Here is a 26,000-nt window from a genome sequence, read left to right on the forward strand (position 1 = left end):
TACTGCCTTATGTAACACATTTAGGTTTCACAAAAGAGAAAGAGAGGAGGTATAAAGACAAGAAAGAAGAAAACGCAATATAAAAGCTAACAATCATGAGAAATCAGTCTTAAGAATGAAACAGATGTTGGAACTATTGGAAGATTTAAAGAAATTCCAGTTAATATGTTAAAGGCACTGGCGGAAAATATTAAACAACATGCAATATGAGATATGTAATTTCAACACCAAATACTTCTACAACAACTGCCCAATAAGGAACATAGTTGGTATCCTTATCCATATGTCTATGCACACTTTATTTTAACATTGAGTGGCTTTGCATTGTGTTCTTGATAAGCCAATGTTTATAACTTGGCAATTAGAAATGATCTGGAAAAAAGAAAGAGGTTGACTGCTTGCCTCTCAGAGAAAACAAAAACAGTATTATAATTTTCTCACTAACTTCTGGACAAAACCAATGAATGTGTAGTCAGAGTTCGGCAAACATATCTTCTATTACTTTAAATAAGAATTAATAATGACAAATCATATAAAAATGAAAAAAATACAGAACAACACTAAAAAGTTCCCCACAGGAGGATGCTGTGACAGCAGATATAAATTACAAAATTTTTACAGGAAAAAAATGTGGAAAACAAGTTTGAAGAATACAAACAAATGGACCTAATGAACATCTGTAAAACACTACACAAAATAACTCCAGGATATATAGAGAAACATATATACTAAGGTCATATGCACTATCTGAATATGATAAAAGTCAATTCAAAATAAATACCAAGAGGGACACCTTGGTGGCTCAGTGGTTGAGTGTCTGCCTTTGGCTCAGGTTGTGATCCCGAGGTCCTGGGATTGAGTCCCACATCAGGCTCCCCACAGGGGCCTGATTCTCCCTCTGCCTATGTCTCTGCCTCTCTCTGTGTGTCTCTCATAAATAAAATCTTTAAAAATACCAAGAAAAATATCTAGAAAATGTCTAATTATGCACACTTCTAAATTTCCCATAGGTCAAAGGAAGGATAACAAGGCAAATTTTAAAATTTCACATTAGGGCAGCCTGGGTGGCTCAGCAGTTTAGCGCTGCCTTCAGCCCAGGGCCTGATCCCGAAGACCTGGGAATGATTCCCACATCAGGCTCACTGCATGGAGCCTGCTTCTCCCTCTGCCAGTGTCTCTCCCTCTTTATCTCTCCCTCTCTCTGTGTGTCTCTCATAATAATAAAATATTTAATAAAAAATAAAATGTCACACTAAGAGAATATAAATACATGGTATGTGAAACACAAGAAATGAGAATATATCAATTAAAATCAGGTTGAGAAGCTCCAAAAATTCTCCCCTACATAAAATCAAGAGAACTGGCAAAATTTGTTAGAATCAACTTTTTTTCAGATCTCTAGAAATTAACAAATGGTTTGTAGCCATCAAGGGAATGAATGCTTATTCAAGAAAAATAACTAACCTGGGTAAAAATAGTGGAATTTGAATTTGCTCTGGTATTTTCCCCCATTAGATGAGAACTAGTAGCCCAAATTTAAAGTTAACACTAGCAAACTGGCAATCTCCAGAAAAAAAAAAAAAAACAGAATGTGGCTGGAACAACTTCAAAATCTTAGTTCCAAAGAAATGTCATGACTTGATATATTTATTTTTTTCCTAGAAGATCTATTTCAGGTTGTCCATATTGACCTAAATCACATTTTACACGTTGCAAAAAGCCCTTTTTCCAAAGGCATTTGTTTAAAAAAGTTAAAGGCATTTTTTTAACTTTACAGTTGTCTGGGGCAGTGAATGACCATGGGGCAAACAGTAGACCAATAAAAAGACTTAGAGGAAAAAGCTGGAGAATAAGATATTCACACAGAGCTTTGAAAACTGTGACAAATTTCTGGGAATCTGGCAGTCACACACATGTATCAGGCTAAGTGTATCTCCAAGACTGTATGCATACCTAGGAAAGACCTGAGAAGACCCTAAACTCTCACTTCTGACTGATCTGGAGGCTCTTTGCAAGCAGAGAAAAAAGCAGAAAGGCACTGTTGTTAACTGCCTGGCTGAGGGACAAAGGCATGCTCCAACAGGCACAGAGAGACTCTCAATAAGAAATGGGAGACTTATTGGTTCCAAACATTTAAAGAGCTGTGTCTGATCACTTACCCACCAAAAAGATAACAGAATAGAGACTTCCATGGCTACATACAACTCTGAATACAGACTTACAAAACCAGTTAAAAATTCACTAAATGAACAACAACTGCAGTGAGTAGCAATAGTATTTGATGGATGGATATCTGATTTCCAGTTGTCACACTGTATTATATGGACTGACTAGTTTCAGTTTTCAAAACATTATGAGACCTGAAAAAAGACCTAAAGTATAAGGCATATAGAAAAAGGTCATCAACAGAAATTGTCCTTGAGGAAGATTAGACATTGGATTTACTTGAAAAACACCTTAAATTAGGTATTTTGAATAATTTCAAAGAATTAAAAGAAGTTATCTATACATATGTGAAGGAGACTATTATAAAAAGTCTCACTAAATATGAAATATAAATAAGGGCATAAAAATATTTAAAAAAACATCAATATCAATAGAAATTCTCATATTGAAAAATATAATAATTGAAATAAAATATTCATTAGAGAGGCTCCACATCAGATATAGGCAGACAGAAGAAAGAAATAGGGAACTTGAAGACAGATCTATTGAGATTATTGAATCTGAGGAAGAGAAAGAAACAAGAATGGGGCAAAATAAACAAAATCTATGAGACCTATGGGGCACTATCAAGCATACCAACATATACATAATGGAAATATCAGAAAGTGAGGGGGCAGGTAAAAGAGCCAAAGAACATTCAAAGAACTAATGGCCCATAATTTCCCAAATTAAGTGAATAACATTAATGTACACAAAAAAAAGAAGCTCAGTGAATTCCAATTTAGATAAGCCAAAACAAACAAACAAAAACCTAATCAGAGACACAGTATAAGAAAAGTGCCATTAACTAAAGATAAAGAGAGAAACTTGAAAGAAGCAACAGAAGAAAGTACTCATTAGATACAAGGAACACTCGATAAGATTAATGACAGTTCATCAGCGATCATGAAGGGCCTAAGACCTGATTTAAAACGTTCAAAATGATGAAAGAAAAACAACTGTGAAACAAGAACTCTATATGTTGCTAACTGGTAAATTAAGAGTTTAACAATATACAAATGATTATCTATGTTAGAAAGGTATGTTCTCGTAGTACATAAAGCCATACATAAAAACATGAAAAGTAATTTTACCAAGGCAGTGATAACTTGTCTTCCTTAAGTGTTTTTATTTATATAGGGACTTCATTCTTCCTGTGTTTCTAAATTTTACTCAATAATATGCATTCTTGCTTGAATAAAATAAAAAATAAGATATGTAACAGAATTCATTCTAATAAGCTTGAAATGCCTTATTATATAACTTTTCATATATTTTAGGCAGAATATGGATGTTTTATTTAAAAATGTAGAAGGAAGATATTAAATTTGATATTTCTACTCCACAGCTACATAGTTTCTTTCCACAGCACAATTCTACATAATTAATTTCACAGTATGTCACAATATCAAAATCGTGTTACCTGTGAGCTTAAATTATCTTTATAAGGTTGGTTTTTCTGCCAACTATTGCTGTAATTTTCTGCTAACAGTGGTATATCTGGATCATCATTTTTCACTTGATAAATTATGTGCTCAAAGCTTGCTGAAGATTCCAATGGCTCAATTCCAAAGGTGATGTTTCCAAACTGAAGGAATCCCCTGAATATTTAAAAAGCAATGATATAAAACCATACAAGTGATTCCATCAAATCTAGAATCTATGTGAAAAAAGTTAAAAATTTTAAACAATTAAATTTATGAAATACTTTAGGTGTTTCAATAATTTAAAAGAGCTAAAAGAAACTATATATAAAAAACAAAGGAAAATATTCTAATGATGTCTCACTAAATAAGGAATGTCAACAAAGGCATGGAAATTATAAAGAAGAAATCAATACAAATTTTAATTTGAAAAAAAAAGTAAGAAACATTTTATTTTCCTATTTTTCCCAGTTTACCATTAGTAACTGAGACACCCAACTGCCTTCGTTTTGCTCAAATATTAAATGACAAAATATATTGTGAAGTATTTTATATTACCTGTATAGTAGTCATATTTATTCAAGAATATTAATTAAGGCCAAGTGCTTGTTGAAAATCAAGCACTAGTTGAGAACTCTAAGAATAAAGTTCATGTTCTTATAGAGATTAGAATAAGGGATAGCAGGTATATAAAGTGTATATCTAAAGAGGTGGTTAGCTATGAAAATGACATTAAATGAATGCCAATTTTTCTGAGTTGACATGAATAAATTCTAGAAATTAGGCAACTAAAACCAAAAGAAAGTTAGAATCCTTTTTTTCTTTGCTCTGGACCAGTGTTCCTCTAATAATACCTTTCTCTTGCCACCATCATGGATGAAAATCACTTATCCCTGCCCTTTACTTCTGAGGGACCTTCTTAATTAGTTGTTTTATGTCTGATACTGACTGCATCTAAACAGAAAGCATACAATATGTGCATATTGAAATAACTAATTCACATCATTTTCCATAACTATATGAGATAATTGAAAGATAATGCAACAATATAATTTAGTTCTAAAGTTTCCTTTACTGAAACCATCCCCTTCTGCACAGTATTTTGAACAAAAAATAAACAAAACAACAACAACAACAACAAAAAACCCTCCAGTCAGGATGCCCTGGAGTGATTTCATTTGAATGGGCACTAAAGCTCTGCTGTTAATATTGATATTAAAAAGTAAGGCCATCATAAAGGAAACTCAGATTTGGATTCTCCTTAAGCCTTCTCAGATTTATGTCTGCTAGCCACTGTTTCATTTTAGTTTTTCATGTATAAATATCATGTAAGATGCTATTACCTGAGTCCAGAACAGATGCTGAGTGTTGCAAGTGAATTTGGAATATCTGCAACATATCCTTGGTAATGGCAATGCATCTGAAAAACAATATAGAAACATAAATAGGGCAGCCCGGGAGGCTCAACGGGTTAGTGCCACCTTCGGCCCAGGGCCTGATCCTGGAGACCCGGGATCGAGTCCCATGTCAGGCTCCCTGCAAGAAGCCTTCTTCTCCTTCTGCCTGTGTCTTGGTCTCTCTCTCTCGCTCTCTCTGTGTGTCTCTCATGAATAAATAAAATCTTTAAAAAAAAAGAAACAAACATAAATAAATTCTTTATGAATAAAAATGTATTTGCAAACATTATAAGGATTAAATATGTTAAAATAATTGAAAATATTAAGATTGTGTATCATATAGATTTTCAAAGAAAAAGGGGTTTTGACGACTCTTTATTTTGTGCTACCAAGGTGTCAATGAATATTCTTTCAGTCTGGGTTTAATCTCTATCACATATCATTTTTATGTACAACAATCAACCACATAATAGGTCATAATTATACAAAATAAAATATTTAAATTGTCATCCTGGAATAAATATATTCCAAAGAATGATATGGCCACTTCAATAAAAAAAATCTTATAATAAATATCTAAGACATCTAGAGCTTACCTTAAAATATGAAGATTCTGAATGCAAAAATCCAGTTTCATTATATGAATAAACCAAAAAGTTATGGGATAAGAATGAGCTAAGAAAAACAAAAATAAAAGAATATGGTTGAGTCATGAGTTTAACATGAATATGAACATTAAAAATAAATGTGAAATATATAGAATTCATATAGCAATATGCTTTAATTAGAACAGACTGAATTCTCCATATCAGATAATAGTGTGTGGGCCTGTGTATGTATTTATCTAACAAATATTTACTGAGTGCCTATTAATTGATCTTTTCTAGGCATTAGGATACAGCAACAAACAAAAGACAAAACCACTGATCCTCATGACAGTGAGAAACATATGGCTTAGATGTTAAGCCATGTTATAAATAAGGCTTGGATGAGGAAGTTGGTTGCAAAGTATAGATAGGATAGGATGAATAGATTGTGTAGAGACCTGAAAACAAGCTATATGAACTTGCATAGAAATATTATTCAAGACAGAGTTAGGAAAAAAATGCAAAGACCTTGAGGCCAAAGTATGCATTCTGTATATAAAGAACAGTTGAGAATGATGTGACTGGAATGAGAAAGTTTGATTGAAGATGAGAGACAGTAGTAAGAGATGATGTCACAGAGATAAGAAGCCATTAGAAGATTATGAACAGATAACCTATAAGATTGGAACAATATTTTATTTTATTTATTTTATTGTATTATTTTATTTTATTTTTTTATTTTATTTTTTATTTTATTTTATTTTATTTTATTTATTTAGGTTTTATTTATTTAAGTAATCTTTACACCCCATGTGGGGCTCAAACTCACAACCCTGAGATTAAGAGTCCTATGCTCTTCTGACTGAGCCAGTCAGGTGCCCCTCAGACCAACATTTTAATAGAATCAGACTGAATGTTGTGTTGAAAATTATCTGTAGGGCAAATAAATAGAAGCAGAGAGAGCAGTTAGGCTGTTACAATCATCCAGGCAAGATATGATAGTGACTTGAACCAAGACAGTAGTAGTAGTAGAGGTCCAATTGTGGATATATTTTGAAGGTTGACAAGGAATTTAATAATCCATTGGAGTGTAATAATCCATTGTGAGGGAAAATAAAAGAAAAAAAGATTTAAAGGATGACTTCAAGGTTTTGTTTTTTACAAACTAGAATAGAATTGCCATTTACTGAGATGACTGAGAAATAATAAGTTTTGGAAAAGGATCAGAAGTACATTTTGGATAGAAGTATGAGAATTCTAGCAAACACTTGATTTTCAAACAAGTAGTCAGATAAATGAATATGGTGTTCACTGGAAAGGAATAAAGTAGAGATATAACTCGGGAGTAATCAGTACATAAATGGTATTTAAAGCTACAAGAGAGGGTCAAATAACCAGGTGATTGAATATAGCTAGGGAAAAACAAGATTCAAGAAAAGCACCTTAGAGTACTCTAAGATTGGAGAGTTGAGGAAGAATTTAAAAAAACAAATAAGATGAAACAAATAAACAAAACTGAAAGAATGAACACAATGGTAATAATTAAGCCAAAAGTCTGCAGTGTTCTAGAAGCCAAATGAATAAAGTATTTTTGGAGGAGATACTGATCCGCTATACAAAATATTGCCACTTAGTCAAGAAAAATGAAGACTAAAAAGTAACTGGCATTCAAAAACATGAAGCTGTTTCTTATCAAGAAACAATTAAGATGGTCTTCTCAAAGAACATTTTTTAGACATTAAAGATCAACATATGGGGATACTTTGGTGGCTCAGTCAATTAAGCATCTGACTTCATGATCTCAGAATCCTGGGATCAAGCCCTGCATTGGGCTCCCTGGTCAACAAGGAGTCTGCTTCTCCCTCTATGCTCGCCCTATCTCTCTTTCTCTCTCTCTCTCTCTCTCTCTCTCTCTATCTCTCAAATAAATAAATTTTTAAAATCTTTAGGAAAGAAAAGCCAACATATGTTCAATGGTCATGAGTTAGGTGAGAACAGTCATAAATTAACTGATGAGTTTTCTTCAGCCTTGTTCATCTACAGAGATATAAGACAGACAAATTCCAGTTGTTACAAATATATATTTTCAAAGATGCAGACAGAGAAGAAGCTATTTGATTCTACTTAGATGAAATGTTGAGAAAATGTAAAATAGGATACAGAAAGTAGATTGACTGTTGCCTGGACTGGTGAGAGGAAACAGGGATTAAATGTGAAATGGCATGAGGATCTCATATAGGATATGAAATATTCTATAACTGATTTATGGTTAATGGTTGCAATTCTGCATTCAGTTACTAAAAATTATTGAATTATACACTTGAATTAGTTTTATGACATAAGAATGTACCCAATAAAGTTGTTAAAATAAATACATATGTAATTAATACATTCATAAAATGTATGTCGTTAGTTGAATTTCCTGCCAATAACCACTTGATGTATAATTGTTTGAATTTATGTCAGACATACTTAACATATAATTTGCAATTCTTGAGTTCAATGGCTTTATAAGTTGAAGATGCACAAATAAGTAGCTTATTTCTTAAGGTGAAAATTACAAACTAGAAAATTAAAATCCAACTTTCTATTATTCAACATTCTACTCATCTATTATTCAAGACTTAATTAATCCTAATTGAAAAACAGATTGAACAGTCTACATTATATTGCATTCTTAAATTGTATACCAAAATATTTAAAAAATGAAATATAAGCTTTAATGGAAAATTATATCTTACTGTTTTCTGAGATGCAGAGTGTATGGTTTTTCATCAATTGTAATGATATAAATCACCTGAAATAAGCAAATAAATAAAAATGACTTAGTAAATCAGAAATATATAAAATGAAACTGTACTTTTTCTCAAGACTCACTCTGCAGGGTGGAGCAGGGGCAGTGTTCAAGATACCAAGCTAAGAAGATCCTGAACTCACTCTCTTTCCCATGGGTACAACCAACATACAACTACATATGGAGTAATTTACTCTGAACAAAACTGGATGAACAAAGACAAAAAGGACGGCATTGAGAGAGATAGGAGAGGTAAAGACACCATTTTGCCAAAAAACAAAAACAAAAACAAAAAACACTCCAGCAGGGTGATAATCACCCAGACTGGGAAGTGGGGGGATGGTGGTGGTGGAAAAAGAATTAAAAATGAAGATAACTAAGACACCATTGGTACAACATCAAATGGAATAGTACTTAGATTACAGTGATCCCAGAAGGAGCAGAGAGATAGAGAAAATCCAGAAAACTTATTTGAAAAAAATAATGACTGAAAAATTCCCTAATATGAGGAAGGAAACAGATATCCAGATAAAGGAAGCCTAGACAGTCTCAAATAAAATAAACCCAAACAGATCTACACCAAGATATATTACACTGAAAATAGTCAAATTAAAGATAGATTCATAAAAGCAGCAAAAGAAGCACAACTTAATACATGCAAGGAAATCTCATAAGTCTATGACTAGATTTTTCAGCAGAAACAATGCAAGCCAGAAGAGAGTGACATGATATATTCAAAGTGCTGAATGGAAAAACTTCTAACCAAAAAGGGTCTACCCAGCAAGGCTATTATTCTGAATTGAATAAGAGATTGTTTTCCAGTTAAGCAAAACCTATTTTTTATCACTAATCTGGCTTTAAAAGTACTGTTAAAAAGACTTCTCTAGGGCAGGCCAGGGGGCTCAGCAGTTTAGCTTCAGCCCCTTCAGCCCAAGGCCTGATCCTGGAGACTTGGGATCGAGTCCCACATCGACTTCCTGCATGGAGCCTGCTTCTCCCTCTGCCTGTGTCTCTGCCTCTCTCTCCTCTCTGTGTATTCTCATGAATAAATAAATAAAATTAAAAAAAAAAAAACTTCCCTAAACTTTAAACTGAAAAGAAATGATACCAATTAATAACAGGAAAATATATAAAAGTAAAAAGGCTAACCGGAAAAGGTAAGTACACAGTAAAGGTAGTGGATCAATTACTTATTAAGCAAGTATAAAGATTAAAAGACAAAGACAATATAATTAGCTAAAACCACAAGGAATAGGTAGAGGGTATATAAAATAAAAGATGCAAAATGTGATATAAGAATATAAAACATGAGAGGAAGAGAAAAATGTAAAATTTTGGAATATGTTCAAGTTCAAGTTGCTGTCAACTCAAAATATATAACATAGAAAAGCAAGATGTAAACGGTAAAATAATCACAAATGCATACAAAAAGTAAATACACAAAAGAAAAATGAGAAAGGAGCCTAAACATAGCACTAACAAAAGACATCAAACCACAAGGGAGGAGAGAAAGACAAGAAGAAAGGAACAGAGAGGAACAAAAAAAAAAAAAAAAAAAAAAAAAAGCCGACAAACAATTAGTAAAATGGTAATAACTACATGCCTATCAATAGTTACTGTAGAGGTAAGTGAACTCTGTAACCAAAAGAAATAAGTGGTTGAATGGATTAAAAAAAAATAGGACTGTGTTCTGTGTTCTACCCACATGAAACTAATTTCAGAGGGAAGGACACACATGAGCTGAAAAGTGCAGGGATGGAAAGGATATTCCACATAATGAAAACAAACAAAAAAGCTGGCATAGCTATATTCATAACCAACAAAATAGACTTTAAGACAAAGACAGGACACCTGGGTGGCTCAATGGTTGAGCATCTGCCTTTGGCTCAGGTCGTGATCCTGGGGTCCTAAGACTGAGTCCTGTATTGGGCTCCCTGCAGGGAGCCTGCTTCTCCCTCTGCCTATGTCTTTGCCTTTCAGGAATAAATAAAATCTTTCAAAAAATAAAACAAAGACTGTATAATAAAGAAAGATATTACATAATGATAAAAGAAAGATATTACATAATGATACATAATGGATCAGTTAAATAAGAAATAACATTTATAAATACATATGCAAAAAAAATACATATGCACCTAAAATAGGAACACCGAGATACATAAAGCAAATATCAATGTATATAAACAGAGAAATTAAAAGTTATACTGGGGCACCTGGGTGGCTCAATCAGTTGAGCATTGGACTCAGTTTCAGCTCAAGTCATGATCTCAGGGTTATGAGATTAACCATTCAGTGTGGAGCCTGCTTGAAATTCTCTCACTCTCTTCCTCTGCCCCTCTCCCTATACCCGTGCCCTCTGTCTCTCAAAAAAAAAAAAAAAAAAATATATATATATATATATATATATGTGTGTGTGTGTGTGTGTGTGTGTAAAAGAGTAGGGGCTTTAACCCCAACTTATCTCAATGGATAGATCAACCAGACAGAAAATCAATAAGGAAATACTGGTCTTAAAAAAACATCAAACCAGATGGACTTAATAGTTCTACAAAGAGTATTCCATCCAAAAGCAATAGAATATGCATTCTTCTCAGATGCACATAAAACATTCTTCAGGACAGGTCACATGTTAGACCATAAAACAAGACTCAAAAATCAAGAATACTGAAATCATATCAAGTATCTTCTCCAAACACAATGGAATAGAAGCAGAAATCAAGTTCAAGAAGAAAACTGGAAAAAACACAAATAGGTAGAGATTTAACATGTTAGTGAGCACTCAATGAATCAACAAAGAAATCAAAGAAAAAATACCTAGAGATAATGAACATAGAAATACAACATATCAAAATCCTTGGGATACAGCAAAAGTGGTCTATAAGAGATCATAGCAACACAATCCTACTTTATAAATCTAACTCTTGGGATCCCCCCAAAAATAACAGCTTTTGTACCCAATGATTGTTGTTTGAAAATGATGAAAAAAAAAAAAACTTGAAAAAAAAAACATGCTTGAAGAAGCGGAAACATTTCCAAATACATTTTTTGAGGCCAGCATTAGTATAATACCAAAAACAAACAAGGACAATGTGAAAAATTAAATTATAGGCCAATATGTTTGGTTAACACAGATGCAAAAATCCTCAAAAATTATTACCAAATCAAATCCAACAATACATTAAAATGATTATACAACAAAATCAAGTCAGATTTATTCCAGTAATACAAGAATGCCTCAGCATTTTGTTGAAGTGTATCAATAAGGTGATACACTTCAACAAAATGAAGGATAAAAATCATATGATGCAGAAAAAGTATTCATATGTTTTCCATAGATGCAGAAAAAGTATTCAATAAAATTCAACTCCAATCATAAAAACTCTCAGAAAAGTGCTGATAGAAGAAATGTACCTCACCATAATAAAGGCCATATATGACTAACCCACAGCTAACACCTCAATAGGGAAAACCTGAAAGCTTTTTTTTGAAGTTCAGGAACAAGACAAGAAACCACTCTCACCACTTTTATTCTGCATTGTATTGGAAGTCCTAGCCACGACAATTAGTCAATAAAAAGAAATAAAAGGCATCCAAAATAGAAAAGAAGAAATAAAACTGTCAGCCTTTGCAGGCAGCATATGATATATACAAAGATACCACCACCAAAAAAAAACAAAAACAAACACAAAAAACCCACAATTAGGATGAATAACTTAAGTAAAGCCGCAGAATATAAAATTAGTTTGCAAAATTTGTTAAATTTCTATATATTAATAATGAATTACCAGAAAAATAAATTTAAAAACAATAACGTTTACATCAAAAAGAGTAAAATATCTAGAAACAAATTTTACCAAGGAGGTAAGATGTCTGTACAAAGAACTATAATATATTGATAAAATAAATTTAAGAAGGGACAAATTAGTGAAAAGGTATTCTGTGTTTGTGGACTGGAATAATTAATATCGTTAAAAAGTCCCTACAAGACCATGGTGCTAGCAGGATGGGCAAGTGTCCCAGTTTTTCGGCTGCCAGTAGTCACTGAAAGATCAGAAGTGGCCTGATAAAAAATACAAGAAAGCCCATTTGTGCACAGACCTGAAGGGCAATCTTTTTGGAGGTTCTTCCATGCAAAGGGAATTGTACTGGAAAAATTAGAGGTTGAAGCCAAAAAGCTAAATTCTTTCATCAGGAAATGTGTCAGGATGTTAGCTGATCAAGAATGTCCCCCCAAAAATAACAGCTTTTGTACCCAATGATTGTTGTTTGAAAATGATGAAATTCTAGTTTCTAGATTTGGTTGCAAAGGTCATGCTGCCAGTGACATTCCTGGCGTTTGCTTTAATGCCGTCAAAGTAGGCAGTGTCTCTCTTTTGGTCTTATACTAAGACCAAGAAAGAAAACCTAAGATCATAAGTTTTGATGGTGAAAACATGACAGTAATAAATTTTCATGTCAAAAAAGTCCCTACCACCCAAAGCAATCTATAGATTCAATGCAATCTTTATCAAAATTTTAACAGCATATTTCACAGAAAAACAACAAATGATTCTAACATTTGTATGAAACCACAAAGGATCTCTAACAGCCAAAGCAATCTAGAGAAAGAAGAACAAAGCTTAAATATATTACTCTCTTTAATTTCAAACCTATTTTAAAGCTATAGCAATCAAAACAATATGGCACTGGCACAAAATATGGACATGGATCAATGGAAGAGAACTGAGAGCTCAGAAATAAGTGACATACATATGGACAGTTTATGACAAAAGATCCAAGAACACCATGAACAAAGGACTTTCTTTTCAATAAATAGTGTTGGGAAAAAAACTGGTTATTTATATGCAACAGAATTAAGCTAGACCACTATCTTAACACCATACACTATCTTAACACCATAAATACATCATGAATTAAAGACCTGATGTAAGACCTGAAACCATAAAAGCCCTTGAAGAAAACATAGGCAGTAAGTTCCTTGACATTGGTCTTAGCAATGCTTTTGTGGATCAGATTCCAAAGGCTTTGGAAAAAAGGCAAACATAAACAAATGGGATTATATGAAACTAAAAAGCTTTTGCACAGCAAAGGAAATCATCATTAAAATGAAAAGTCAGTCTACTAAATGGGAGAAGATATTTGCAAGTCATACATCTGATAAAGGTTACTATACAAGATACACAAAAGAGCTTATACAACTCAGCACCAACAACAAAATCTGATTAAAAAAAAAAAATTGGCAGAGGATCTGAATAGACTATTTTCCAAAGAAGGCATACAGATGGCCAATAGGGACATATGAAGATATTCAACACTACTAAATATCAGGGAAATGCAAATCAAAATCACAATGAGAGATTATCTCACACCAATTAGAATGACCATTATAAAAAAGACAAGAAATAGCAAGTGTTGGAAAGGACATGGAGAAGAGGGAACACTTGTACACTATTGGTGGAAATGTAAATTGATGCAGCCACTATGGAAAATAGTACGGAGATTCCTCAAAAAAAAAAAAAAAAATAGGAACAAAATTACCATATGATCCTGCTGTTCCACTGCTGGTTATTTATCCATAGATAATACTTATCAAAAACAAATACTTATTCAAAAAGATATATGTACTTCTATGTTCACTGCAGCAATATTTACAATAGCCTAGAAATGGAAACAACCTAAATGTCCTCAATAGATCAATAAGTAAAGATGATGTAATATATATATTTATACACACAGATGCACCCCATGGAATATTACTCAGCCACAAAAAGAATGAAACCTTGCCATTTATGACAGCATGAATGAGCCTTGAAGGTTTAATGCTAAATGCAATAAGTCAGACAGAGAAAGACAGTGTATGATTTCAGTTATACGTGGTACCTAAAAAGAACAAAACAAAGGAACACACAAAAAAAATCCAAAACTCATAGATAAAGAGAACAGTTGGTGGTTACCAGAGTGTAAAGAGGGTCAGGAGTGGGTAAAGTAGATAAAGGAGATAATTTGTATGTTTATGGATGGTAACTAGACTTTAAATGATGATCACTTTGTAGTGCATACAGATGTTGAATTATAATATTATATACCTGAAACTTATATAATGTGTGCCACTTTTACCTCAATTTAAAAAATGACACAATCTCTTTAGAATACTAGTGTATTCTTCAGAATTTATTATTCTAAATATTAAGAATCTTTATTCTAGTACATTTAGGATTACAGTGTCTAATGCAAAGGGCTTCTTTTTAAAAGAAAAAATGCAACTACATTTTGAAAAATATCATTTTACATTATAATAGTCTCTATTTAGGAAAATATAAACTTTACTAGTCAAAATGAAAGGCATGCCTGCAGGCTTACATCCCACACCAATTATAATGAAATAAGAAATTTACATTATATATGTATATATATAAAACATACATACACACACTACTATATATACTTAGAGCCACTTAGCAATTCTCAACATATAAAACTGAGGGAAAAAGACCTAAGAAACATGTTAGTAGGGAATGCTACAGCTCCAGGAATAGGAGCTCTAATAAGAGAACTAAGTTGTAACTGTGCTCATTATTCTCATGTGGTGGCATTCCGGAACAGGAAAGGACTTAGTGTGTGTTTACACAGTCAGTGTACTATCTCCATAAAGGCAGACAGACATCTATTCTAGCAAATGCACAATTTCTTTCCAAAACAAATCAATTGCAAGAAAGATCTCTAATTTTAAGCTGGAATGGAGTCTGTGAGCTTGAGAGAGGCCAGTGATGCTTATGCATGAAAACATCTAGGAAATACAAGAATCACATAGACTCAGAAGACCATATGACTAATAATCCAGAACTGAGGTAAATCTTTTCACTGTCATTCCTCTAAACTGTTGTAATGTACTAGAGCAGAACCAATGCATTATCTCAGACCAAATTCAAAACAGAGGCAAAGTCTAATAGGATCTCAACTACAATAGCAAGTACACAATAGAAAAACAATTTAACTTCTGAGGAATATCTACATCAAAAAGGAAAGGTATCAAATTCAACAAATGAAATAAATTACTCCCCAGAAAAGCATAAAGTATGTAATACAGGACCTGAAAAAATAAGTACGTTTAAGATCCTTACAGAAGAAACAGTATGTATTACACCTCAGAATTAGAGATTAAATGTAATGGAATACTATTTTAAAAATGTTAACACTTAATGAACATTTGTCATATGCCTATCACACAGTCTTAAACACTTTACATGTTTTTAAAAAAATTATCCTCACAATAATAATAATTTTCATCTTGAGGAAAGGAGATTAACTCTCCTAAGATAACACATTTAATGAATATTAGAACTTGACAGAGAAACCATATACTTTGTGACTATATTATACTGCTAAAATGTGAAGAAGAGCAGAGAGTTCTTACTGAAGGAATAAAAGATTATTATGAAAATGATCCAATTATAGATCACACAAATTAAAATGTAATTGTTGATTTTTAAGTAAATTATTATCATCATGAGTAGGAGATTGGATGTATCTGAAATATGAATCGATGAGGTTGAACACAAAAGGTAAGAAAGTTCCTGAGATTAAATACAAAGTAATTTTATAAAGTGGAATATTTGCAAGAATAAATAAGAAAGAGAGAAGCTCTTTCCAAAACTTCCAACATTAGCTAATAAGAATTTATGTACACAAAAATAATACAGCAAAGAAGCAAGAGTTAAGAAATATTATTTCAAAATTGCTGAGAAATGAAGATTTAGGTATGTTTATTTCATTTACTCATTATGGATACTGTAGGAAATTAATTACAAAAAAACTAACAAAAAGTGAAGGACCTTGTATAGTCAGTCATCAAAATACTAAGGAAGATCAAAGTTGAAGCCATCACATTGCCCACTTTCAAGATTTTCCATAAACCTATCATAAACAAGACAGCATGGTATTGGCCAAAGAGAAAAGGAGGGCTTAGAGATAGAGCCCTCCAAAATATAATCAACTGATGTTTTTAAGGTGCAAAGGTGCTTTGGTGGTGCTGTGAAAACTGGATGTCTATAGCAAAATGATGAAACTCAACCCAAACCTCATACCTTACACAAATATTAACTTTAAAAGTATAGACTTCTTAAAATATTTCTCTAATAAGTCATTAGAGGAAACCTAGGTGTACTTAGTGTTGGTAAGTTTTTAGATATGATAGAAAAATCATAATCCATAAAAGAAAAATAATAATAAGTTGGATTTATTTAATTTAAAATATTTTGTTAGCATTATTAAGACAATGTTAAGACAAAAAAAACCCCACGCTATAGACTAGGAAAAAACTGTAAATCACTTACCTAATAAGAAAAAAATGTGTGCAGAATATACAAAGAACATGTAAGGAAACAAACAATCCAATTAAAAAGGGAGTAAAAGATCTGAACAGATATCTTACTGAAGAAGATATACAGATGGAAAATAAGAATATGGGAATATGTTCAACATTACTCTTACTAGGGAAATACAAATTAAAACCTCAGTGAGATACTACTACACAAAAATTGGAAAGGCTAAACCCAGAACCTTGCAATACCAGATACTGGTGAAGATGTGGAACTCCTATTCATTGCTGGTGGAAATGCAAAACACAGTGACCTTGGAAGAAAATCTGGAAATCTTATAAAACTAAACATAATCTTAATATACAATTTTGCAATTATTATCCTAGGTATTCATTCAGTTGATCTGAAAACTTATGTCTACAAAAACCTGCATATGAATGTTACTAACAGCTTTATTCATAATCGCCACAACCTGAAAATAAGCAAAATGTCCTATCATAGGGAACCAGATAAACTAAGATACATCTATACAATAGAATACTACTAGCAATGAAAAGCATGAATTTTAAAACAATAAACCAATACAGATAAATTTTACATGTATATTGCTAAATGAAAGAAGCCACTCTGAAAAGGGGATATTCTGTATAATTTCAACTATATGACATTCTAGAAAAGATACTATTCTAGAGACTAAAGAACAGATCATTTGTCAGGGGCTGGTTTTAGAAACAGTAATACAACTGAAGCACAGGGGATATTTAAGGGAAATGAAACTATTTTGTAAAACTTCGTATTACTGGATACATGAAACTAAACCTTTGGCAAAACCCATAGACATATACTTTATGTGAACTTTAATGTATGCAAATTAAAAAAATAATTTAGAAGGTCAGGGGATCCCATGGTGAAGGGCAAACTATGACAAAAGCATCTAACTTTATTACAAATGCATGATATAACATCTGAAGAGATAAGAGACAAAATATTCTGACCTAAATGAAATAAGGAGAGAACTATAGGCCTAAGACAAATGAAGTCTACATAGTACTATTCTAGTTGGAAATGATGGTCTCCAGCTCATAGATTTGATGTAGGGAAAGGCTACAAGGGAAAGGTTACAAAGTAGGTGGCTCCTTCCCTCCCTGGAATCTTGAGGCCATATGTGCTGCTCACTCACAGAGAAATGGGTTAAAAATTCTGAAAACAACCGCACAACTCTACTGGAATTTAAAAACAGTAATAAATGGATGATGGAGAGTGGGAGCCAGATTTCTCACTGTGGTTCATGAGTAACCTGCAAACACACACCAAAGTGACAGAAAAGAATTCTAAAATGGTAAATGATCAGCCAAACTAAAGTACTTTCATTCAGGTAGTAATGCAGTTGAGTTTACCACTTATAGATATGCCATGAATGATTCATGGAAGGATGAACTTCAGCAGAAAGAGAAGTAAACTATAAAGGAAGGACAGCTTGCAGGAAGCAGTGATAATCAATGACATCAATTCCATCCCTGCCATACTAGAAAGACTGGGTCTGAATGTGCTCTTCAGCTGCAAGAAACAAGAAATCTAGGCATGATAAGTAAAACAAATGCTCTGATAATTTAAACAATAGGTAGTACAAGATTATGATCATTGAGAGAAGGTAGAAAATTGAGATGGAAACTACAGTTGCCCTAGCTTCCTATCTCAATGAACTTTCTAGACTGAAGAAGGAGGATTGCCCCGTATTCTGTTAATGAATATTAAATCACCTATACACAGAGTGCAATTTCATGAGGCTGGGTGTATTAGTTTTCTATTGATGCATAACAAATTATCACAAACTGTAGTTTAAAACATAACATTTATTATCTTGTAGTTTCTATGGGTCAGGAGTCCATCAATATAATAACTGGGTTTTCAACATGTCAGCTGGTTTGTATTCTCACCTGAAGAAGAATCAATTTCTGCTTTCAATTCAATAAGTTTGTTGGTGAAATTCATTTCCTTATAGCCATAGAACTAAGAGATTTAGGTTTTTGCTATTGGCAAGAGGCTCTTTTCATTTACGAGAGGCCACTTAAGAGTTAACTGTCCCATGGCTGTTTCCATGGACAGTACAAAATATGGCAAGTCACGTTTACAACATCATTAGGAGAGTGAGAGAGTATCTGTTGACAAAATAAATTTTTATGTAATATAACATAATAGGAGAGAAATCTACCTTCTGTCCTATAACACAATGTAATCAACAGAGTTATATCCATCAGCATGGACATATTTTATTGATTACAAGAAGGTCACAGGTCCTTTCCACACTCACGGGTGGAGCTTTTTCAATGACACAAATACAAGAAGGTGGGAATCACTTGGTCAAATCAGGATCTGTCCAACACAATTACAAGGAACTATTAGGGAGCTGAGGAATAACTCTCACAGTTCACAAAGTTCTGAGAAATATCCAAGGTCTGATCAACTAGAGGAGAGAGATATCACTGAATGTTCACAACATTCAGTGGAGACCACAGAAGGATAAAATTTTAGTGATAAGAAAAAATTGGCCTTAGAGTGTTACTCTAAACATTCAACCTCCAAAATATCAAAAGCCAGCCTGAAATTGTCAATATGCTTGATAAATAACTGCCTACCAGAAATAAGTATAACACATTTTATAGAAAAAAATTAAGTATTCTACGAAATAAAATTAGCAATGTTATTTAACCCAATTAAAAATAAATATATGTGGAGGCTTGAAATCAGCAAGATGGCAGGATAAAAGACTCCTTATATTCTCCTTCCCCACCATGGATCCACTGAATACGTAGTTTCACATGGATCAATTCCCTCTTGGAGAAATGCATAAATTAGTTGAGTGACCCTAAACACTAGGTGACTGAGGGAAAATATTGAAACAGGAAGGAAAGTTTAATAATACCATAAAATTCACCCATGCCACAATGCCCTGCAATCAAGAGGGGGCCCACAGATCTCAGTTTATTCCTCAGAACCAAAGAATTTGAACCACACATCTAGCACCCAAATTTCTAAGGCAACCACCCAAGGGACTGATTTCCACATCACCTAGTTCAGAGTGGCAAGAAGGCTTGGCATTCATGATCCCCCAGATCCAAATTAAACAGTATTTATTTTAAAAAGGTACATAAGAACTTCTCATGACTATTTCCTTGGGCTCATTACAGAGGGATCATGCAAGAGCAACCAAATCCTAGTTTCATCCTGGAAAAAAATATGACTGCTTATTTTCCCATTTGCAGTTTGAGGATCCAGCTTCTAATCAGACTCTATGTAAGGTGCAGAATGGGATCCTCCCAGTAGCTTGAAAAAGTCAATGAGTACTTCCCCTTCCTTATCCCTCCTGGACTAATCAACCAATAAAACTAAGCTTCTAGCTTCTTCCTAGCAGGAGTTCATCCATACATCTAGAACTTCAACTTTTGTAGCTGCCACCTTAGTACCTAGTTCTCAAATCACCTAGCTCTGGGAACTTACAGGGCTCAGCATTCACAAATCTCACAGACTCATGCTAAATTGGAAAAAAAAAATTATATAGAAGGGTGAACACTTCCCACAGCTATTTCCTGGACTGAGAGCAGAAGGAACAGGAGACAATGCAAAGATTTGAAATTGTCCCTGCATACATCCTCAGCTGCTGCCTGGGGGTTGATCTTCTACTTAGCCTGCATTTGGGAGCTGACAATGTACATAATTAGTATCTGGCAGCTGTCAGGTACTAAATATGTACCTTGAGGTACTAATTTTGTACCCAACATGATGAAATTTCTTGTGCTTTCTCCCCTTGGCTCATCATCCAACTATAAAACTAAATCTCCATATTCTCCTTGAAAGGTGTTTGTCCACACATCTAAAGCCCCATCTCCCACAGCTGCCACCCAGCTATGGAAGCTAACAGGACTTGGAATCCACAAGTTCCCTGGGAGCATGAAGAACAAAGAACAAAGCAGTGGAAGATGTAAAATCAGCTGTTTGTAGATGATATGATCTAATATATAGAAAATCCCAAGATTACACCAAAAAGCTGCCATAACTAATAAAGGAATTCAGTAAAGTTGTAGGCTACAAAACCAAAATCCCCCAAAAAATCAGTTGTTTCTATATACTAACAATGAACTAACAGAAGGAAAATTAAGAAAACAATCCCATTGACAATAACACCAAAAAGAATAAAATAATTTTTTTAAAGATTTTATTTATTTATTCATAGGCACAGAGTGAGAGAGGCAGGGACACGGGCAGAGGGAGAAGCAGGCTCCATGCAGGGAGCCCGATGCGGGACTCGATCCTGAGTCCCCAGGACCACACCCCAGTCTGCAGGCGGTGCCAAACCGCTGCGCCACGAGGGCTGCCCAAGAATAAAATAATTAAGAAAAATTTAACTAAGGAGGTAAAAAAATATATACATTGAAAATTCTAAAATATTCATGTAAAAAATGAAAGACACCAGTAAATAGTTATTCTGGGATTATGGATTAGGAGGATTAATATTGTGAAATTGCCCATACTACTTAAAATGATCTACAGATTCAATGTAATCCTACCAAAATTCCAATGGCAATTTTCAGAAACAGAGAAGACAATACTCAATGAATGAAATGAGAAACATGCTTGATGGAATGAACAGCAGGCTGGAAGAAGAAGAACAAATTAATGACCTAGAAGACAGACTAATGGAAAGTAATCAAGCTGAACAAAAGAGAGAAAAATAATTATGTAAAAAAGAATGGACTTTAGAAATTCAGTGATTCCATCAAATGTAATATCATTCAGAGTACAGGACTTCCAGAAGAAGAAGAGAAAAAGAGGTACACATAATTTATCTGAAGAAATAGTAGCTGAAAAATTCTCTAATCTGGGAAGGAAACAGAAATCCAGATTCAGGAGGAACAAAGAATTCCCAATATAATCAACAAAAGCAGACACATCAAGACATACTCTAATTAAATTGGTAAAATATAGTGAAAAGATCTTAAAAGCAGCAAGACAAAAGAAGATAGTAATTTATAAGGGAATATCTATAAGCTAGCAAGATAATTTTCAGCAGAAACCTTGCAGGCCCAAAGAAAGTGGCATAATATATTCAAGTGCTGAATGGGAAAAATCTGCAGTCAAGAATACTCTATCTAGCAAGGATATAATGTAATATAGAAGGAGAAATAAAGAGTTTCCCAGACAAACAAAAACTAAAGGAGTCCATGACCATGAAGCCAATTCTGAAAAAAAAATATTAAAGGGGACTCTTTGAATGGAAAAGAGAGACCAAAAGTGATAGTATAAAGGTAGAAAACTCAAAAGCAATAAAAATTAATATTTATGTAAAACAGTTGAGGAGCTCACAAAATAAAAGGATATTAATATAATAGCATATACTTACTGTGGAGAGGATGGGAGTAGAGTGAGTTCAAATTTAAACAACCATGACCTTAATATAGACTGCCATATGCAGAAGAGGTTATATGCAAACTTAATGGTAATGATATATTAGAAGCCACTCATAAATATACAAAGAATAAGAGATCTAAAAAATATCAGCAAACCAAGAAAAAGAGAAAAACAAGAAAGGATCAGACAAAACCTTCAAAAGCAACCATACAACAAATGACAATACATACATACCTATCAATAATTACTATAGACGTTAATGGACTAAACACTCCAATTAAAAGAGAATGTGACAGAATGAATAAAAAAGCTACCTACAAGAGACCTAAACTCATCTGCAGGTTGAAAATGAGAGGATGGAGAAACAACTATCATGCAAATGAATGTCAAAAGAAAGCTGGAGTAGCAATACTTATATCAGAAAAAGTAACTTTATTTTTTAAAATATTTTCTTTATTTGAGAGATAGAGTGTGTGTGTGAGAGAGAGAGAGAAAGACCAAAAGAAAGAATATGAGTAGTGGGGAGAGGATTAGAGGGAAAAGCAGACTCCCTGCTGAGCAGGGATCCTGATGCAGGGCTCAATCCCAGGACCCTGGGATGATGACCTGAGCTGAAGGCAGATGCTTAACCAACTGAGCCACCTAGATGCCCCAGAAAAAGTAGACTAAAACAAAGACTGTAACAAGAGAAACACAGACTGTAAGAAGATAATTATTTATAATAATAAAGAAGCCAATCCAACAAGAAGATATAATAATTGGAAATATTTATGTGCCCAACACAGGAACACCCTAAAATATGTAAAAATGTTAATAACAAACACAAAGGAACTAATTTATAGCATAATAAGGGTAGGGGACTTCAACATCCTACTTACATCAATGGATAGACAATCTAAACAGAAAATTAACAAGGAAACAATAGTTTTGAATGACATACCAAAACAAATGGATTTAAAAGGCATATTAAGAAAATTCCATCCTAAAATAGCAGAATATACATTCTTTTCAACTGCCCATGAAACATTATTCAGAGTAGATTGTATTTTAGTCCACAAAACAAGCGTCAACAAATTCAAGAAGATCCAAGTCAGAGCATGCATCTTTTCTGATCACAATCCTACCAAACTAGAATTCAATCCCAAGAAAAAAATCTGGAAAGACCACAAATATATGAAGGTGAATAACATGCTACTAAACAATGAGTGAGTCAATCAGAAAATTAAAAGTAAATAAATAAATAAATAAATAAATAAATAAATAAATAAATAAATAATAAATACATGGAAACAAAAGTCAATGAAGACACAACAGTCCAAAACCTTTAGGATGCAGAAAAGGTAGTCTAAGACAGAAGTTTATAGCAATAGTCCTAACTCAAGAAGCAAGAAAAATCTCCAAAAAAAGCAAAAACAAAAACAGAAAACAGCCTAATCTCACAACTAAAAAGGCTAGAAAAAGAACAACAAACAAGACCTCAAACCAGCAGAAGGAAGAATATTATAAATATTAGAGCATAAATAAATAATATAAAAACAAAAAACAAACAAAAAATAGAACAAATCAATGAAACCAGAAGCTGGTTCTTTGAAGAAAAAAACTAATAAAATGGAAAAGACTCGAATAAATAAATCACATATGAGGGAGAAGAAATACCAAAACCACAGAAATACAAGCAATTATAAGAGGATGCCATGAAAACCTTGATGGCAACAAATTGGACAGTCCTATAAGAAATAAATTCCTAGAAACATATAAACTACCAAAACTGAAACTAGAAGAAATAGAAAATTTGGACAGACTGATAACTAGAAATAAAATTGAATCAGGAATCAGAAAACCCCCAAAGGACAAAAAAATCAGGAACAGATGGCTTCACAGTGAATTATAAAAAGTATTTAAAGAAGAATTAATTCTTACTCATCTCAAACTATTCCAAAAAATTGAAAAGGAAAGAAAGCTTCCAAATTCACCCTGAGTTCCAGTATTACCCTAATAACAAAACCAGATAAAGACAATTCTCAACAAAATACTGCAAATAGAATTCAACAATACAGTTAAAAAAAATAGAAAAGAAAAATCACTCATCACAAGTGGAATTTATTCCTGAGTTGCCTGGAAGTTTCAATATTCACAAACCAAACAACATAATACATCATATCAATAAGAGTAAGGATAAAAACCATACGATCATTTCAGTAGACACAGAAAAAGCAATTTGCAGAGCAAAGGAAATAATCCACAAAATTAAAAGGCATCATATGAAATGGCAGAAAATATTTTTGAACTAAATATCTAAAGAGTTTATTGGCTTTAGAGCTGTTTATCCTGATGTGTCCAGGCATGAAAACCAATTCATAGCCCTGCTCATTATTGAATACAGCCTTGAGGCTGCCTGACTCAGGAACCTAGCCAGTGCACACAGCAAGCTGAATGGTCCCTCAAATAGTCCTGCTTGCAGTAGCACTTGACCAAAAAGAACAGTCTGTGTTTTTCCCCAACTGCTGAGCAAAACTGGTGTCCTAATCTGACCACAGATTTCTAAAGATCTATATTGAAAATCTGTTGCTTAGGGTAGCTGAATTTACTCTGAGTCACATCTTCTGGATAACTTGCTACTTCACTTTGCACATTTATAATATGAAGATGAATTCTTCCTTAAACATCAGGGACCAACCTCTACTATCTTCAAACTTCTGTAGCTTCTTTACCTCTCTCAGCCTTCAGAGAATTGAAGAGAGTTAGGGCCTTGCTCTGGATTAGGCTTTGGCTTAAGGGAATGTTGTGGCTGGTTTGATCTTCTATCTAGACCATTAAAACTTTCTCTATATCAGGAATAAAGCTGTTTTGCTTTCTTATCATTTATGTTCCATGGAGTAGCACTTTTTATTGCCTTCAAGAATTTTCCTCTCTATTCACAACTTAACAGATGCAAGAGGCCTAGCTTTCAGCCTGTCTTGGCTTTGATATGCCTCCGTCACTAAGTTAATCATTTCTAGCTTTTGATTTAAAGTTGGAGGCTTGTGATTCTTCCTTTCACTTGAACACTTATATACTACTGTAGAGTTATTAACTGGTATAATTTCAATATTGCTGTGTCTTATGGAATAGGCAGGCTGGGAAAAGGAAGAGAGATGAGGCAATGGCTGGTCAGTGAGGCAGTCAGAATGCACAACATTTATCAGTTAAGTTTGTCATCTTACATGGGCAGTTTCTAGTGCCACAAAACAATCACAGTAATAACATCAGAAATCACTGATCGCAGATCACCATAACAAATATAATAATAATAATGAAAAAGTGTGAGATATTGTAAGAAATTACCAAAATGTGACATAGAAACATGAAGTGGGCAACCACTGATAGAAAAATGGTGCTGACTTGTTCAATACAAGGGTTTGCATAAACTTCCACTTTGTAAACAATGCAGTATTTATGAAGTGCAATAAACCCAGGGAGGTCTTTGTCCAGTCAGTGAAGCAAGAAGATAAATAATTTTAGAAGCATGAAGGAAGCCTATAAGACTTGCAGGTAATAATGAAAAGAAACAATAGTAGCATTACAAGACTTTAGGGGTAGAAAAGAAAGAGTGAAAAAAAGTATATTCAAAGCAATAGTGTCTGAATACTTTATAAATATGGGGAAAAAATGGACATCCAGATCCATGAAGGCCAAAGGACTCTAAAGAGATTGAACCCTAATAGAGCTATACTAAGACACAGTATGATTAAATTTTCAGCAGTAAAAAACAAAGATTTTTTAAAGCAGCAAGAGGAGAGAGATAAATTATATATCAAGGAATCCCCATAAGACTATCAGCAGGTTTCTAAAACTTTACAGGCCAGAAAAGAATAGGGTGATATATT

At 33.3% G+C, this 26,000-nt stretch overlaps 2 protein-coding genes across 27 annotated transcripts in view; one reads left to right on the forward strand and one right to left on the reverse strand.

Moving 5' to 3' along the window:
* Positions 1–26,000, reverse strand: part of LOC144284576 (disintegrin and metalloproteinase domain-containing protein 18-like) — a 184,365-nt gene that overhangs the window by 152,163 nt on the left and 6,202 nt on the right. For 18 of the 19 annotated variants that reach the window (XR_013353000.1, XR_013353005.1, XR_013352999.1 and 15 more), the window contains exons 3-6: positions 8,355–8,410; positions 5,623–5,701; positions 4,973–5,049; positions 3,629–3,806 (exon numbers count right to left, since the gene is read on the reverse strand). Coding sequence is in view for 13 of the 19 variants with exons in the window: in XM_077849266.1 (XP_077705392.1) it covers positions 3,629–3,806; positions 4,973–5,049; positions 5,623–5,701; positions 8,355–8,410 (390 nt within the window). In the remaining 6 variants the exon portion in view is untranslated. Of the gene's footprint in view, positions 1–3,628; positions 3,807–4,483; positions 4,584–4,972; positions 5,050–5,622; positions 5,702–8,354; positions 8,411–26,000 lie in introns of those variants that run through there. The other variant, XM_077849270.1, reaches the window with a different exon arrangement.
* Positions 1–26,000, forward strand: part of LOC144284582 (uncharacterized) — a 283,713-nt gene that overhangs the window by 138,163 nt on the left and 119,550 nt on the right. The gene's annotated exons all lie outside the window — the stretch shown is intronic.

Source organism: Canis aureus, chromosome 15, assembly GCF_053574225.1.
Source record: "Canis aureus isolate CA01 chromosome 15, VMU_Caureus_v.1.0, whole genome shotgun sequence".
NCBI lineage: Eukaryota > Metazoa > Chordata > Mammalia > Carnivora > Canidae > Canis > Canis aureus.